General features: G+C 35.0%; 1 protein-coding gene across 1 annotated transcript in view; it reads left to right on the top strand.

Annotated features, from left to right (window-relative positions):
- The first annotated feature begins 7,769 nt into the window (after positions 1-7,769).
- The window catches only part of LOC132549896 (kinesin-like protein KIF27), a 31,995-nt gene continuing 20,092 nt past the window's right edge, over positions 7,770-19,672 (top strand). Inside the window, exons 1-12 of the mRNA XM_060213871.1 lie at positions 7,770-7,802; positions 8,062-8,199; positions 8,637-8,723; positions 9,025-9,126; positions 9,408-9,543; positions 9,994-10,140; positions 11,656-11,742; positions 14,474-14,569; positions 14,941-15,062; positions 15,789-15,890; positions 16,173-16,253; positions 19,245-19,375. Coding sequence (XP_060069854.1) covers positions 7,770-7,802; positions 8,062-8,199; positions 8,637-8,723; positions 9,025-9,126; positions 9,408-9,543; positions 9,994-10,140; positions 11,656-11,742; positions 14,474-14,569; positions 14,941-15,062; positions 15,789-15,890; positions 16,173-16,253; positions 19,245-19,375 — 1,262 coding nt within the window. The remainder of the gene's footprint in view (positions 7,803-8,061; positions 8,200-8,636; positions 8,724-9,024; positions 9,127-9,407; positions 9,544-9,993; positions 10,141-11,655; positions 11,743-14,473; positions 14,570-14,940; positions 15,063-15,788; positions 15,891-16,172; positions 16,254-19,244; positions 19,376-19,672) is intronic.

Raw genomic sequence — 19,672 nt, 5'->3', positions numbered from 1 at the left:
TGAGTATAATCCCTTTACCAGTAACAGAGTATTTTTAAGCGCTCAACTGTAACACATATCTATCCTCACAACACTTCTCTTTTACAGGCAATCAAGAGTCCTCCATTGAAGACGAGACATTTTTGGAAAAAATTATACTGGTAGCTTTCACTTCTATCCCAAATACCACTTTATAGATGTGACAATCAAAATTTTAAAAACTGCGAGCCTCTTCATCCAAAAGGTGTTGTTTTAAATTTTTGACTTGGAAAATAGTTCAAGGTCATTCATTTACACAAACTTGGTAGCCCTTCACCCCACCATGCTACAGATTCAGGAGTAACAGGATTTTAAAACTGATTTTGAAAGACTGTCTAGGTAAACACAGGTGAATTGTACTTTTCATTACATATTTGGAAAACTTCCAGCATAGCCAAACAATTCAATTGTATCATACAACTGTTTTGATGTTAAGGATGCATAAATGACGCCAGGACCAAACAGTGTTAAACCTCTGAGGACAACGGTATCAGTGAAACTGACAAATTCTTCCTGAAAACAACTTAATTTGATACAAAATTTTAACAAAGGTCAATAATTCTGTAATTAAACAGTTTCGGGCACTGAATTTGGTACACTGTACATTACGTGGTAGTTTTACAGTCATTGTGATTTCATTTGAGAAATATTCTATTTCTTGGTTCGACATGAAGCTATTGCTTGTTGATTCCGTGATTGAGTACCTTGTTCTTATTTGAGAAATTACACTTCTTACTTGAATTGACAAAGATTTACATTGTGGTGTTGTTGATGAAGCAGAATAAGTTTACTTTTCTTGAAAACCTGGTCTCCTTGTACTTTTTCAGGTGTTCTTGTGTAAATCCCTTCTTGATATTTTGCCCATATTTGATCAAATTTGAGAATTATGATTATCTTGACATGTTGGTATTTTCTTGTTTTTTATGACCAATGTATACAGCTGCATAGTTTCATTATTCTACTTTAATTGAAGCAAAGTGAGGCTACAGACACAAAGTTTTAACGAAGGGCAATAACTCTGTAATTAAGAGGTTGCGGGTCCTAACATTGGTACATTGCCCATTGTCTTTGTATGATCAATATATCCATCAAGTTTCATCACCTTAGTTTAAATGAAAGCAATGTTATGCTACAGATACAAAGTTTTAACAAATACCTCCGTAATTAAGGGGCTGTCAGCCCTATATTGGTATTTTGCTCACTGTCTTCGATATTCAATATATACACCAATTTTCATTATCCTCCTTTAAAAACAAGCAATTTAAAATTGTAGCCTGGGCACAGCATTTTAACAAAAGGCTATATAGCTCTGTAACTGCTGTGTCAAGGGCCCTGACTTCGTACACTACACATCACCCTAGTCTGACCAATGTATATACCAAGTTTCATGATCTTTGATTAACTATGGTAAAAGTTATGCTCCAGACACAAAAGGTTGGATGGACTTTTGAGGAGCATCAATCAATACTGAACAAAATTAGATGGGGAAGTGAACTAGTCTGGTATTACTCTAAATTTCAAATTTTCAATAATGGATTTTTGTGAAATAGCATCAAAGAACATCTTTTTAAAACCGATGTGGGGTTACAATAATGCCTACCAACAGATTTCAGCCCTGCAATCTCAGAGGATTTTCCTTAAGGTATGCAATTACATAACACATTTCAATACACACACACATATATATATATATATATATATCAATTAGACACATCAAAATCAAACAAAGAATTAACCCCATCATCTATTGTTTCATACTGTTTACCACAGTTGAAAGGTGATTCTTTTATAAAGAAAAATGTTAGTCCTTCATCCAAGGTGATGCATATCAACAAACCTGTTAGTCCTTTGTTTAGCACACTACTGACTAAATACCATTACCTTTGGCAACTTTGTCATTGACAAGTCGTCCAAAGATTGCACACATTTGACTTATGTGTCCTTGTACATTTAAACAAACATGGTTGCCCTTTTTCCAAACTATCACAGTCCCAACATCGTGACCATTTACCACTTGATTACTGAGAAGTTGTATAAAGCTTTCAACTTATTTGACTTATGGGACTTTGACCTACAAATTTGTTTATTTAGATTGCCCTGCATTCCAGCATGCTACTGGCTAGCTATGACCCTGATCCTCTTGGTTGGTTTCAAGATTTTAACCCATTTGACTCACATGTAACTTTGAACTTAGATCAAAGTCAAAATAGACCTTTATCCAAGCTTGTTACAGCCCCCATAAATATTATCATGAGCCTCTGAATCAAAATTTACCCTTATGACCATGAAAGTTGACCAAACTTATTCATTTGAACAAACTGTTCCTTATCCAAGCATGCTTCAAGCTCAATAGCATTGACAGATTTGTGGTGTAGCCATATGTGGATATGATGAACGTCATATGAAAAAAAGTGTGTTTGCTGTTAAAAATATAAATTGTAATCTTTATACAAATATATCTAGAAGGAAATCAGTACTTACTTAATTATTGGATTTCTCCATTTTCCTGGTTTATTGTAATATTCACACCCTCCTTCAAAAACAAATTAAAATAAATGGTAAGAATATCAAACAAATCTATCCTTTAGGGGATCCAACATAGGTCTGTATCAAGCTTATCTTGGTTTGTATTTATTAACCTGGCAACGATTGTCAGATTCACAAGTAAATTTAATCTGTTCTGTTTTCAATTCAACTGGTCATCAACATTTCATGTTTCAGATATGGGATCAGTCCTTGTAATTCTAGCTATTGAACAAACCTCACACACTTTTGACACCTAATATCTACATCGTCAGATCATTTATCATTGTAGTTTTACATGTAATACACAAACACCTAATAGTACATTTCTATCATGTTAACATTTGTTTTCTCCTACTGATGCATCTGGAATTGGTATGTCAAACTGAATGCCTGTCCAGAATAAGAATGATCATTTTTCCCTCTGGTCTTTATCAAACAGTGCCTTGTAGCACTATTTACTCAATCTTTTGTCTAACGAATGTCAAAAGGATAAATAAAGGATTTAATATAAAGTGTCTCACCATTCAGTGTTGCACTTCCTGGGCAGAAGAAATAAAAGTTGAACTAAGGTGAATATATCATTTCCTGTTATTTTGTTAAAGTGTGACCCAGACTTTTTATATCTAAGTGATGTTAGTATGTGATGTGACTTCTTCTCTTGATCTAGTTACAATTTAATTTTAGTGAGTAATGAAACACCAATTATGGTCAACAGTTATATCAGCTTCCATATACTATCAGCAATAATCTGTATTTCATGTGTCCGAGAACAATCAAACTAGGCACGTAAAAAAGATCAAACATTGCGTGTCAAGATGTCATTGATGATGTCCAAACATTTTTTACCAATTTGGAGTATCTCGATAAGATAATGCTAATATATATATATCTTATTTCTGAAACAAGTAAAGCCACTTACATAAATGGACCTATGTTCATTACTAAAGCATATGATACAGTTTATAAAAAGTGCCATTTCATAATTATTAGATATCTTCTTAGTCTAGAAGACATTAAATATAACAATTTGGATGATCCATATGGAAAAACAACACGAATTATCACTGCTCCTTTAATAAATGGCAATTTTGCATGCTTGCCAATATTAAGTATTCGAGATAAAATATTATATAGTTGTTCAGCGACGACGATTTCCGAAATGTTTGTTATATTAAAACTTTGATACCTAGAAACTTCATAAATTTCAACCTTCGCCGTTCTGATTGGTGGAGCATAAATTTAACCTGTTTTAGATAGTCGTTGGCATTTACTTGTTGCAAAGGCGTACATCATATTGAGTCCTTTATACGAGACTAAATTTTTAATACAATAAAGGATTTGATTTAAAACACTGGTTAAAAAATATGTAAATGGGGATTTTGTTTTTGCCATTAAAAATTACATTTATAGCGATTTAATGAATGCTTTTCTTTGATTTTTTTGTTTTGTGTGTGTTTTATTTTCGTATTACCGGACGAAAAATCCATTCTGCGCATGCGGGGAATGCTCTCTCCACAAAATGTTTCAATGTTGTTTACATCGGTTTCCCTGCTAAGGAGCTACCGGAAAAAATGGTTTTCAGTTTGTTAGATTGATAAATAATTGTGCCAGTGTTATAACTTGTATGTAAAGCCATTTGTTTAAAAGACATTTTCGTTACTCGTGCCGAATGGAAGCCATACACTTTTGTAGAGGTGATCCGCTTTGAACTTGGAGCTACCGTTTGGATCCATTGGGAGGGTCTTTATGCAGGTATGCATTTTTTTTTTAGAATCCTTTTCTACAAATGTGATAAGTTAATATTGATATATTTCAAATGCATGGCTTGTATTGGGCGCATCACACGGTGTTCCGATGATCCAATCGACTTGTCTCAACTGTTATCAAGTACTGGAGCACTGGCAATTCTGGCTACATAGGTCATGATAGGAAGAGTTGGCATAGTCAAATCTGAATCAAAGTATATGGGGCAAATGCAAACATTTAGGTGAGGTCTGGTAACATTTCTTTCATGCAGATCGAAGAATGGATGACAAATATATAAGTCAGTGTTTTTGGCATATTTGGTCAATTTCATATATTTTTTGGAATTTCATCTTTACTTATTTTTTTCAGTATCCACATACACTTGCTAACTGTTAACAAACTCTATGGTGTCATTTACTCAGGTTGCATTTGTCTTAAACAGTTGAAATGGTAGGACGGATTGAAACTGCAAGAAAAACAGTTGGTAAAAATTGGGACCCAGACTGGACTGTTAAATATTTGGCACATACCTGTTAAATCTAACTTGCTGAATATCATTAGTTTTCATAATTTCAACATAAAGTAGATTAATAGCACTCACATATTTCCATAGGCATTGTGCTACTAAGTATGAGTGAAATGGATAGTATCTTGATTTTAGTTAATTGTTTTAAGCTTGACAGGAAATTCCAAAACTTTCAATTTTGAGCTATACATATATCAGATCACACATCCGATACATGTGCATTTGTGTATAATGGAATAATTCCAGACCACCTGAACCATTTCATCAAGGTTACAGGAAAGTGGAAAATGAGATGTTTATTCATATTCGTGACTACCATATTTTCCAGATTATAAGCCACAACTTTTTCCTCGTGAATTTGGCAAGTGACTTATAAACTAGTACAGCTTATTGGCAGGATGAGAAAAAATGTAGCTCACCAGTATGAAACTGTCCAGCCTTTTTAATGAGTACCTGCCCAACACAGGTTTGTGATTGAAACAGATTGTGTAGAACCGTTACTTGTAAATTGTAAAGAGAGCAAACAGCAAAACAACTGACAATGCACTTTTCAATCAGTATTTTCAAAAAAGGAACCTGGTCAACTAAACAATTAAGCAAAGCCTATTGAAGAAAATGAGTGGAAATACTTGGTTTACAACATTTAATTGCTTTGACACATATAAATGTAATTTAGCAGGAAACTGATTTACCTTTCCATGGACATATGATTTATAACTATAACTTGTAAGCTACAGTATCTATAGCATTGCCTGAAGATGGACCCTTGCTAGAATTCAACATTTTTATATAGGGCAGACTTTTGACTATAGTCCACGACCAAGACTAAAAACAAAAAAAAAAACAAATAGATAGTCAGAACCCTTCAGACTACAAAGCTTGTGATCCCTTCTTTCAAACCAAGGGACCACTTTCTTTTTTCATATTGCATTTTTCAAGTCACAGTTAAATCCTTGCTGAACTCTTTCCTGCAAGCCAAAGACGTATTACTTACTAGATACATAATTACTGAAGGAAGTACAATCCATTCCCTACTTAGGCATTCAGATATCATCAGACCTCAAGTGGTGATGCCATATTCATAACATAAAAACAAATGTAAGAAAGCAAACTCCACTCTTGGCTTCTGAAGACCATGAATGGTAAAACGGCATATGTTTGTAATCACTAGGGCATTCCACTCGTTAATATTGTACAATAATATGGGACCCATTTCTCCAATTCAAGAATGTCCAATCCAGAGTTGTCAGATCAATTAGTGGGGATCATTGGTCAGGAATACTTGGATGCACCACACATATGCTTAGTGAATGGTGGAAGGAGTTGCAACTTGTTTTTCTATACATGGTGGTTGAGGGGTTAATATTGGTGCCAGCCTTACCTCGAAACCAATTCCTCAAGGTAATTGGAAACTGCATAAAATTTAGAGCCAAACTCTACAGTGCCTAAATAATACATGCTCTCTTCCTGTCATAACATATATATGCAAGTAGTGGATTACTAAAACTACAATAATAGATACAGAAAATCCACACACAGAATGCTTAAGCTATTGACCAGAGCAAACACTAGCAGTGCATCAGGACCAGATAACATGCCGAATAGGATATTAAAGGAGTATTGGAATCAGCTAGTTCCAAGTCTAACTGTTATGTTCCAATAATCAGGAGACTTGGGCCAACTACGAAAAAACTGACTATGTAAGCATATATACCAGTACAAGCATATATGAAGAATGGGACAAATGGTTAGACAAAAAGTATTGTATATAAAGTTATTTTTCCTAATTTATTTATTTTTTGTTATATTTATAACAAATTCTAAATGGAAACATCAAAATATTAAAATATTTTGGTAGACACAGATTATCATTTTTATGCATAATACTTTTATATGACACAGCTTTAAAATATATGTCGCACAAATGACAAAAGAATTTAATTAAAATCTATTGACTATGATATCAGTATCTACCTAAACTGATTGATTCCTGCAATTGACACTAAAAGGTATATTGTTACTTGAACCACCTTGGCTACCAAATCCAATTTTGCCACATTTTTTATTTATTCATATCTGATATATTTCTCTAGTACCTGTCATAACAGAACAGTGTGTGGCAAGATGACAAGCCCCATGTTTTCCAGCTTATAAGTTCACCCTTTGGATCAGAAATTCCCCATTGTCACTGAAACAGCATGGAAAATTATGTCAATGTACCAATAAACGCACACCAAAACATTTGGTCTACCTGTCCTAGGACTTTATAAGAAAAAGGGAAAGGCAATAGTCAGCATGATTCTAACCCAGAAATAGTCTTCTAGACAAATACTTCAGAATGAGCAAAGAAATACTAACATGTTAACAGGGTAAAAATTCCAACACAATTTCGACAAAACAAGGGCAGAATATGAACAAAGGAAAGATTTATATGGAGACTCCTGAAAAAGTACAAAAAGAATAAGCCAGGTGTTCAAGAAGGGCAAGCACCTTCAGCTTCTCGACAACACTAAACTAATTAGAGCATCAGTTAAAAACAATTATCTAAAACTTTTAATAAATTGAAAGTGACAAAGTTTGCAATGAACATGGCCAACAAACAGTAAAAACTATATATAGTTACAATGTTACAAGATAAGGCAGAGATGGTAAGCAGTCAATTCACTCATGTCTCTGTCTACAAAAAGGCAGAATTTGTGAACACATCATTCAATAAAGTTAACATCAAAGAGTGTTAGGCATTTCTAGTACCTGTTGTATAGATGTTATACTTTTCTCCATATAGATGATCGAGGATCATTACAACTGTACTGGTTTATACCCTGATGCTTATTCCTTGTCTTTTCAGTGTCTATCATGTCTGGACTGCAGAGTTGGTGATAAGCTGGTGATATTAGGAACCAGCTGTATTACTTGTATCCTGTACTAAGGTGACTGACTTCGTTCCACCATCATGGCAGAAGTCAATGTTAGAGTAGCAGTAAGGGTAAGTGATCATTTCAAGTTCAATCAGAGGCACAGAAAATTTAAGTCTGCCTTTCAGTTTTCAAACTTTTCAATTAATTTAATGAATTAACCATGGTTGTATTAAAATGTTATTGACTTTCTACAGCCAGTGTGAAAAGTATGCTTAGTGGCTATTTTTAGGGAAATTGTAAAATCCACATAAAGGAAAAGTTAACTCTCATAAAGAAACTGCATGATCTATTTTAGTTCTCATGTTAAGAAAATATGATTTATTTTAGGTGAGACCTTTGCTACCAAAGGAAAAGATTGCAGGGGAGGAGATATGTGTAAGAGTCCTACCTAATACAAAACAAGTGGTTGTTGGCAAGGATAGAGCCTTCACATTTGATTATGTTTTGTCTTCCAAGACAGCACAGGTTTGTGTTAACATTTTGTCACCAATTGACCAAGTCTGTTTGAAGAACATACAACTACAAACTGCATACATCATGATAAGATTTTTGATTGAAACTCAGAGCAGAAAATGAAAAATGGCCACTCCCGATTACAAAATATGAAGGAATGTATAGTTTCGGAAATGCTATCTGAAATAATTGTGAAGTTGCATTTTCGCCTGTATGGAATAGTGAGTCAAAAGTCTAGACCCTTCCTGAACCAAGAGTATAGGATATCTCATAACAAATTGCTTAAATACCTATGACATTGTGTGCTTGCCTGTATAGAATTTTGAGGCAAGTGTATAGGGTATCTGATAACAAGATTGATATTGAAATAATAATTGTAATCTTGAGTGAATGTTGGTGTAAATGTCAAACTACTTTCTCTTCTCATGTTTTGTTTTTTATTTGTACAGGAGGATGTGTACAAGTCTTGTGTAGAGTCCTTGGTGAAGTGTACTTTTGATGGCTACAATGCTACAGTATTTGCTTATGGTCAGACGGTAAGTGTTTCTACAGATATTGGATTATACATAGCAATACACAATATCATACATTGCCTATTTGTATATTTTTAAACTTTCACTTGGGTCAGTCAGTCGTCATAAAGTTGGTAGAATTAAAGTCATATAAAGGCTATTAACATGTTAGATTTCAGAGCCATCAATATATTCCTAAATGTGATGTACTGATAGCAAGAATTCTGGTGTGTACTTGTCTATGAATGTGCTTACTGTGATTACTGATAGCAAGAATTCTGGTGTGTACTTGTCTATGAATGTGCTTGTTTTTTTCTGACTTCAGGGCTCTGGTAAGACCTTCACAATTGGAGGAGGAAATATCTCATGTGAAGAAGAATATGGAATTATACCCAGAGCTCTTAAGGAAATATTTGACACGATAGAGGTAAATGATGTAATACTGGAACATAATTTAAACATCATCATCTTATTTTACAACAATAAAGACAAGTTATTTCAGTTAATACTAATCATTCTTATTGGCCAGGATGTAAGCGCTTGAGAAGTCTATCTGTTGGAGGAAGCTGGAGTACTTAGGGAAAACCTATGTGATCATACAGTTGACCCACTACCTGTTCATGCTTTTTTTGGAAATAGGACCTTTGTCAAAATTCCATTGTGATGTAGAAATGATTCAAATCAGTAATCAAGCATTGTTTGTTTCAGTCAAGGAGAGAAGAGCAAGTTTTTGTGGTGAAAGTTTCTTACATTGAAATTTACAAGGAGGAGCTGCAAGACCTGCTGGACACAGAAACATCTTACAAAGACCTCCATGTCCGTGAAGATGACAAAGGCAACACAGGTAAACATTCAGGTTGTCCAGACAGATTGAGTAATAATAGAGTTGTTTGCTGTCGGGACATTTTGAGAACATCATAGAGTTGTTTATTGTCCAGACAGTTTGAGTGAAAATAGAGTTGTTAGTTGTCCAGACAGTTTATGTAAATAATAGAGTTGTTAGTTGTCCACACAGTTTGAGTACCGAATGTCAGACACTTAGTCTACATGTTGGCTTAATAATTGTTATTATCCAAGGAAACAAATGGTATGTTTCAGACCAGATTCTGATCAATTTCAACAGAAGCGTAGATGTCAAAAGAATCAGAGGAATACTTATGTTCATGAACTGAAACATCAGTTATAGAAAATCAACTCTACTCCGTAAAAATGTAAATTTGCTCTGTAAAATTGTAGAAAGAAGAGCTGAAGTATGATAACCATTGAACCAAATCAATAAATTAATTAATTTCAGTAATTATTGGAGCTCGCGAAGTGGACTGCGAATCACTGGACGATGTGATGACTTTACTTGAAGCAGGGTCTGCCGTCAGACAGACTGGATCAACACAGATGAATGAACAGTCAAGCCGCTCACATTCCATATTTACTGTGGTCATAGGTACATATATATTATTGAAAAATACTTTTTGTATACACCAGTCTATTCTTTTAGGTATGTCTTAAATCAATGAATGCATCATTCTAGTGAATTTGTATTGTTATAAATCTGAAGAAGCTCTACATACAAAAAAAATGTAAAGAATTCATCATTACATCACTCCAGATCTGAAGTTGTAACACTGATATGAATTTGATTTTAATTACTGCCATTCAGTTAAGAAGTAATTACCTCACTGTTGGTCAGTTGTAATTACCTCACTGTTGGTCAGTTGTAATTACCTCACTGTTGGTCAGTTGTAATTACCTCACTGTTGGTCAGTTGTAATTACCTCACTGTTGGTCAGTTGTAATTACCTCACTGTTGGTCAGTTGTAATTACCTCACTTTTGATTATGTCATTGTTTTTCAGTTGTAAACATGTTTTTCCATTATGTCACTGTTGATAAGTTTTAATGGCCTCGCTTCAGTCAGATCAGTCATGATTACAGATTCAGTAATAAGTACCCATCCAGATCAGTTGTAATTACCTCACTGTTGGTCAGTTGTAATTACCTCACTGTTGGTCAGTTGTAATTACCTCACTGTTGGTCAGTTGTAATTACCTCACTGTTGGTCAGTTGTAATTACCTCACTGTTGGTCAGTTGTAATTACCTCACTGTTGGTCAGTTGTAATTACCTCACTGTTGATTATGTCATTGTTTTTCAGTTGTAAACATAAATGTTTTTCCATTATATCACTGTTGATAAGTTTTAATGGCCTCGCTTCAGTTACAGATCAGTCATGATTACAGATTCAGTAATAAGTACCCATCCAGATCAGTTGTAATCATATCATTGGAGATCGGCTGTAATTCCCTGCTAACATAAGTCCAATGCATTATATTTTGTGCAGTGATTACAGTAATCTAGAGAAATCATAATTTTAACGGAACAATTTTGTTTTATATCATCAGTCTCTTTTAAAGGAATCAATTTTTGTTTCAAGTTTTCAACAACATGAAAATCTCCATATCAAAACAGTATTCTCTTTCTATTCAAAAATAAAGTTCTTTTATTACTTATAAGTCTTCAGATTTAATACCAAAAATATCCTATTATGTCATCATTATCTTAAATTACGTCATATTATATATTCATAATACACATAGAACTAAAAATGGGAGTCCTCCTCAGCAAAGTATATACAAAAGTATTACCTCATTGTCCCCTCTAGTTGTGTTCTTGACTTATTTGCATAAAACAAAACTTCCCAAAGTTTCCAAAATCTGAAGTATTACTTGTCCTTAGGAGCAGAATAAGGTAAAACTGGGATTCTGTTTTGATGAAATCCATCTTCAGAGGCACTTAGCTTGTTATGTGTGCACAACATGCATCATACTATACCTGTCATATGTATTCAAAAGTATCGAAGCATGTCTAACTGATGTGATTGTGAGTGCCACTATCTCAGACATGTTAATAAGCATGTTAAAACATTAACTTCACTAATCACTGTTTTTGTTTTGTCAATAGAGCAAAAGTGGACAGAAGCTGATGTTATGGCTGGAAAGAGAAAACCTAGTGAGAGTTCTGAGGTTGTAGATGAAGGTAAGAGTCTTGGTCTGCGTAAACTGTAATGTTTAAATTTTGTTTGGGTTTTTTATGACTTGTTATATTGATTTTTAGTTCACTTTCCCAAAACTTGGACAAATTCACTCAGACTGTGGTACAGTGTCCATTTTACATAGGCATAAATCAACCTCTCAAACAAGAAGATTAGAGCCTTATTTTGGTCTGTAGCTTGCAAAATGAAGGGCTATCAAATTTGTTCAAATTCATTATCTTGACCTCATATAGAAAAACATTGGAGTCAAATATGTCAAAATTAAGTGTAGAGTCATGATTGTGGAAATAAAGATATCTTAATTTGGTAGTAACTTGCTCTGATGTTCATGATATTGAGATGAGCAATACAGGCCCATTGAGCCTCCTCTTAAACATGTCACACTTTTTGGAGATAAAATATATTTATTTGAAATCTGTTGATACGAGGGATTGAACATTTTGCATGACTTTTTGAAAATATCATTGTTCTTTAACATGTGCTGAACAACAGCAATAATGATATTTTATCATTTTGGTGTGAATGCTGGTATGGCTATTATCACTGTATACAAACATTATATACACACAATATTAACTCGGAATGTTACGGCTGTCTGTATTTCAGCTGTCAAACTACCACAAGGTTTGTGATTTAGATGCTTCTATTTTGATTTGTGTTGCACATGTGTATGATGTGTATGTTTTAATTTTATTACTTTGTTTCTTTTAGATAATTTCTTGCTTGAGAAATTAACAGTGTGTTTGCACATTTTTGATAGATAGTTAAAATGTTGTCTCCTTGTCAGGTTATTTATGTGTTCTGGCTCTGATACTTGTGAAGCTTAAATTTAAATTTATTAACTTTCTGATTTTTAAAAAGAGATTCAACTTTCAATTTCCAGATATCGTTGTTTATTTATGAACTTCCATTTCCTGATATTTGAGATGATTCTATTTTTATTTCCCTGAATGGCTGTAGAAATTCAATAGGTAACTTTCTGTAAATTTCTGTAGAGATTGTGTATGAATCTTGATTGGTTCCTGTACTATTGTAGTCATGTGACCATTGTTCCCTCAACCTTTCCTTTGCACTTCTCCCATGTTATTCACAGAGTTGACTACCGGCTACTACGTAGGAGATCATCTCAAAATTTCCTTGCTGTTGGCAGGGCAATTAAGTTGGCATACAAAAAATAGTGAATTTTTTATGATATTGATAAAACTTTTAGACTTTCATTTGAGAAAAAAAGTGATAGGTGTTGAAGAAAGTTTAGGTTACATGAGAAGGATGGATCATCCAGGAGCAAGTGAAACATGTGTAAATTAATTTGGAATCTGAATGATAATACCAATTATGTTGTATTGTTTACCATGAAAAGGATACAAGTGGTCACAATCCTAATTTGTTTCTCACTGGTAAAACCATTAAAAGATACAAGTGGTCACAATCCTAATATGATCCTTCGCTGGTAAAACCATTAAAGGATACAGGTGGTGACAATCCTAATTTGTTTTCTCACTGATAAAACCATTAAAGGATACAAGTGGTCACAATCCTAATTTGTTTCTCACTGGTAAAACCATTAAAGGATACAAGTGGTCAAAATCCTAATTTGATCCTTCACTGGTAAAACCATAAAAGGATACAAGTGGTCACAATCCTAAATTGATTTAGTGCACTAGTTTGACTAATAATCCAATTTTTTCTTTTTCTTTGCTCTGAACTAACAAAAATAAGTTAATACTTTGAATGCAGGATCATCACATCATTTTAATCTCTTTGTGATTCTTTTTCTTCTTGAAATTTCTTAGAAAGGCTAGTCAGTTGTTCAAATTAAAGAAACTTTTGATTTGATAGAAGATATTGAAGTATAGATAAATATACTATGTAGTTGAAAATACTTCCTGATTACATAATTTGGCGATATTCATGGTAATTGAAGATAGCACAAACCTGAAAACCCAGTAAGTATTTTACAGAGAATCAAATCACAGACAATGCTTTTTTAATGCCTGTTTACATGGATTCCAATCTAAAGATATTTAATCGCTGTGAATTAGAAAAAACTGGGACAAACATGAAATGTTAGCCTCACAAAATTAACTTCTTATAAATATATAGGGTAACATTTGGCTTCTAAAATTTTGATATATGTACTTTTTGATGGTTTTGACATTAAAGTTTACTGGCCATGTTGCATGTTCTGATTCCAAACAAAAACAGAATAAAGTAAAAAGGAATTCCATGTTCTAGGAACATATCCTGACAATAGGGATTCCTATGGTATGTTAAGGTGCCTTTTGTCTAAGAGATTGAAATGGTTGAACCAACTTAACCTATAAGATAAATAATGGGTACAGATCAGGATGGACTGCTGAATGTTTAACACCTGCAGTCTGACGAGGGCAGTTGAAAGATCTGAAACTAACTGGGTGACTGTCTCTTAATTTCAAAATCACTGCATGGCCCAAGGTTGATGTAAAAATTCCTAAACTGTGCATTATGAGCTTTACATATGAAACATTTCAACATTTGGTACAGGTATCATTGAATACCGCTTGGATCATTTCAACTTGTTTATGTAAAAGCAAGCAGGAACAGGTTATAGAATATGAAAGAGGTGTCCCAAGAAAGGCCATGCTTTATTTTGGTTTCTCATGATTAAACATTCTTGTTTTTTTTCAGTTGGATTATTTTTACCTATGATAACAATTTCTTCAAAAATCTATCCCTCATTCTTTTCAGATATTACTCACTGCATGTCAGGAAAGTTCCACTTTGTGGATCTGGCAGGATCTGAACGTGCACACAGGACTGGCAACGTTGGGGACAGGTTCAAAGGTAGAAATTGAAAATCAGCACAGTTTTCATATATTGCATAAAAAAAGAGATACTGTAATCATGAGACATTTAACAAATTTAAGGTCAGTTTTAGTAACAGCAATTTTTAGGCAAGTGTTCAAATAAGGTAATAGTCATGTAGGTATAATAGTTTGGTCAGTAGGATGAGTATAGAGACCTCTTCAAAACAAGAGGATGCCACTGTGTATTTATTTTTTCTCTAACATAATCCAACGAGATAACACAAGCTGTATGCTAAGTTTATAATCTTTGAAATTGTTTAAATGAATTAGATATTGTCCACATTGTATTGGTTGTTCTATATACATGTAATTACATTGTATTTATTGGCCTGTAAAACTAATACTCAGAGTCTGTACACATCAACTCGGGTCTGCTGGCCCTGGGCAATGTGATAAGTGCTTTGGGAGATCCGAAGAAGAAATCAAGCCACATTCCTTACCGAGAATCAAAGATCACCAGGCTCCTCAAGGTAATCCTTGATATAGTCACTCAGAAGTGTTCTTCTTTAACAATTTTATATTACAAGTGAATAATGAAGTTTAAGTAAACTGAGAATATGAACAAGTCAAATTTTTTGTTTCTCACTACAACAGAAACCTTAAGGCTGAAGTTTATGCTTTATTTAAATATTACAAATGCAATCAACTTTAATCCTAATGCTAAAGACTGTCTTGTGTTGTCAATGGTGTAATATTTTATGTACTGAATATGGGAAAACCTATACCCAGAAGTATTTTTATTCTGAAAATGTATAACAGCATTTATTTCAGTTTAGCTTATACTTTAACTGAAACCTACAAAAAGGTGAAATGGATCCGACTTAAATTATGATGAAGGTTTCCCAATGTACTGTACTCAACTATGATGTAAAGAGTCTGTGTGACACAAACGTCATTTGTCTGATGAAGATGACAATGTAATCATCTGACTGAGTGTATTTTAAGAGTTGATACTTGTTAAATGGTACACTCCATTCTTATCGGGACAGTTTTAGATAAGTCAGTTAGGTACAGAACTGTTTTTAGATAGGTAAGTTTGTCATAGGTTCTGGCAAGGACTGATAAGACAGGTTCTGACTGGGACTGGTAAGACAGGTTCTGACACAAACATTGAGAAGAAGAGGCATTTTGGACTGGTTGATTATTTAAGTGTATTAATGTTAACATTTCATTTTCTTGTGATGTTGCTGTTTCAGGACTCCTTAGGGGGAAATGCACAAACCCTGATGGTGTGCTGTATCAGTCCTGCCACAGCAAACTTTGATGAATCCCTGAATGCCCTTAAGTATGCCAATAGGGTGAGTAAAGCAGATGTTACAACAGACCAAAGTTATTTTGTCTCAAAAGTAATGTTCAATAAATAATGTTTTGATTCAGGTGAAGACAGTTTAAATGAATTGTTTTGAAGGCAAGATCTAACTCTGCTAATTTTATTGAATCAATTTAAGTACTTTATTCAGTGGTTTTAGACATGATCACACCAGGAAAATTTTGCTCTCTACTAATCATGTAGTCTAGTTTTATGTTGACAGGTACAATCTGATTTATTGAAGATTACAAGTCTAGGTTTATGTTGACAGGCACGGAACATCAAGAACAAACCCATTGTAAACAGAGATGTTCAGGCTCTGAGGTTTGAGGAGATGCAGTGTGAAATCAAGGTACCTTCATATACTCCATCACATAGTAACTTCTACATAATTTGCATTCTCATATTACACTCATAAACTTTTCACATAATACTGTAATATTATTATACAGTATATACTATCTTCCATTATGTTACGACAAAACAGTCACATAGCAATACTGCCACACAGCACTGTAACACAGCACTGTCACACAGCACTGCCACACAGCACTGCCCCATTACACTGTCACACAGCACTGCCTCATTACACTGCCACACAGCACTGCCCCATTACACTGTCACACAGCACTGCCTCATTACACTGCCACACAGCACTGCCCCATTACACTGTCACACAGCACTGCCTCATTACACTGTCACATTACACTGCCACACAACACTGCCCCATTACACTGTCACACAGCACTGCCTCATTACACTGCCACACAGCACTGCCCCATTACACTGTCACACAGCACTGCCCCATTACACTGTCACACAGCACTGCCTCATTACACTGTCACATTACACTATCACACAGCACTGCCCCATTACACTGCCACACAGCACTGCCCCATTACACTGCCACACAGCACTGCCCCATTACACCGTCACACAGCACTGCCTCATTACACTGCCACACAGCACTGCCTCATTACACTATCACACAGCACTGCCCCATTACACTGCCCCATTACACTGCCACACAGCACTGCCCCATTACACCGTCACACAGCACTGCCTCATTACACTGCCACACAGCACTGCCTCATTACACTATCACACAGCACTGCCCCATTACACTGCCACACATCACTGCCCCATTACACTGCCCCATTACACTGCCCCATTACACTGCCACACAGCACTGCTCCATTACTCTGTCACATTACACTATCACACAGCACTTACTCATTACACCGTCACACAGCACTGCCTCATTACACTGTCATACAGCACTGCCTCATGACACTGTCACACAGCACTGCCTCATTACACTATCACACAGCACTGCCCCATTACACTGTCACACAGCACTGCCTCATTACACTGCCACACAGCACTGCCCCATTACACTGTCACACAGCACTGCCTCATTACACTGTCACATTACACTGCCACACAACACTGCCCCATTACACTGTCCCACAGCACTGCCTCATTACTCTGTCACAAAGCACTGCCCCATTACACTGTCACACAGCACTGCCTCATTACACTGTCACACAGCACTGTCTCACTACACTGTCATATTACACTGTCACACAACACTGCCTCTTTACACTGTCATATTACACTGTCACACAGCACTGCCCCATGACACTGTCACACAGCACTGCCTAATTACACTGTCATATTACACTGTCACACAACACTGCCTCATTACACCGTCACACAGCACTGCCTCATTACACTGTCACATTACACTGTTACACAGCACTGTCTCATTACACTGTCACATTACACTGTTACACAGCACTGCCTCATTACACTGTCTCATTACACTGTCATATTACACTGTCACACAGCACTGTCTCATTACACTGTCACATTACACTGTTACACAGCACTGCCTCATTACACTTTCACATTACACTGTCACACAGCACTGCCTCATTACACTGTCACATTACACTGTCACACAGCACTGCCTCATTACACTGTCACATTACATTGTCACACAGCATTATCACATAACATTGTCATAATACAATGTCACACAGCATTATCACATAACATGGTCTAATTACACTGTCACAATACACTCACACAACATTACAATGTCACGCAGCATTATCACATAACATGGTCTAATTACACTGTCACAATACACTCACAAATAACATTGTCATATTACAATGTCACACAGCACTGTCACATAACATGCTCTCATAACACTGTCATGTTACACTCACATACAAATTATTAATTAAAATTATTATTTTTGTTTTATACACAACTTTGCAGTTTTACTTGGTTCCATGGCTGTGTCATGAGCTACAAGTTCCTTCCAGGTTCACAAGTTCACACTAAGGTCAATCAGTGTAGACACCCAGGCATATTTCACTATTAATATACAGTAACTTTCCAGGGTAAGAAATTCTTTGAGCCAATCAGTATGTATGTTCAATTGAACTTTGGAGGAGGTCATCTGTATTTTTCCCAAGAACCTACAGCTCTAAAGGACTAACTAAAAATAGTGTAATTAGTATACATACAGGACCAGATGAATGCATTTGCATTGCATGACACCAGATGTTTGTCTGTCCTAGATTTTCAGCATCAGTTTGGGCGAATTTTTTGGGGTGGTCCTATCAATCTTTATCTACTCAAGACTTCATTCATTTGCAAGCTAACCCACCTCCATTCCCGAATCTTTCCCGTCTCTAGTTTTGTTTTGCATAGTTCTTGAATATGTTAGATGTATATAGTCAGGCAGTGGAAAGGAATCATGTACTTTCATTGTAAAAGTTCTCTAGTATGTTAGCAGTTCTAGAGTGTTTTACCTGAAAAGAGGTTGTTTCTGTAGTTAGGCATGGCACAGGGCATTTTACTCCCTATCAGATCATTACATCTTGATTTCATGTCAATAGATTATAACAGATCTTTATATTTCACTAGGACCTACAGCCCCTACATGGGCTCTGAGACCCCTAATTCCCACATAGGTCACAGCGCTGTCACATTACACAAAATATTGTCACATCATACTGTCCTGTTTCAGTATTACATAATATTGACTCAAATCATCACCACTCAGTTTCAGTATTCATTATCATAAACTTTATCAGTTGAATTATACAAGATGCACATTGTACCTAGTAGTTTCATCCTGCCACAACTCTATCCTTTTTTATATATAAGAGTCACTTTCATGTGAATTAATTTTTTTGACCTTCACACACTTTTAAAAAGTGATCAGTTTCTTGTCTTTTTTTTTTTTTTTTACTTCATTATGACTATGCTATGCTCTTGTTGACAATGATTAGTTTGTTCCTACTTTTTGCTTTTTTGTTGTTAGGCCTTACGTGAGGAACTTGTACGCCAGCGAACATCTATACTGAGTAATGGCGGAGCAGGAGACATGGTTCATGCAGAGAAGGCGATACAGGATGCTGCCAATATGAAACACTTAGAGGATCAAGTCAGCAGGTATTTATAGTATACAGTTATAATTTTACTTAAATATCCAAATAAATGTCAGCAGGTGTTTATAGCATACAGTTGTTAATCTACTCATATATTCAAGTAAACACAGCAGATGTCTATAGACTGAAGATGTTATTTAAACTACTAACAAATTGAAATAAAAGTTTTTGTTTTTTTTTATAATTTGTTTAACCTCTGTTAATATTTAGATATCAGTGTAACTGTGTTATGTTCTTGCATGATTTTTAAACAATAGTACATAGTGTATTGATTATTGTGTTAGCCAAGGATCTTAAAGCA

This window comes from Ylistrum balloti, unplaced genomic scaffold (genome assembly GCF_031769215.1).
Source record: "Ylistrum balloti isolate Yb309-2 unplaced genomic scaffold, AGI_CSIRO_Ybal_v1 Utg370088, whole genome shotgun sequence".
Taxonomy (NCBI): Eukaryota; Metazoa; Mollusca; class Bivalvia; order Pectinida; family Pectinidae; genus Ylistrum; species Ylistrum balloti.
This window is presented reverse-complemented; position numbering and strand designations above follow the sequence as displayed.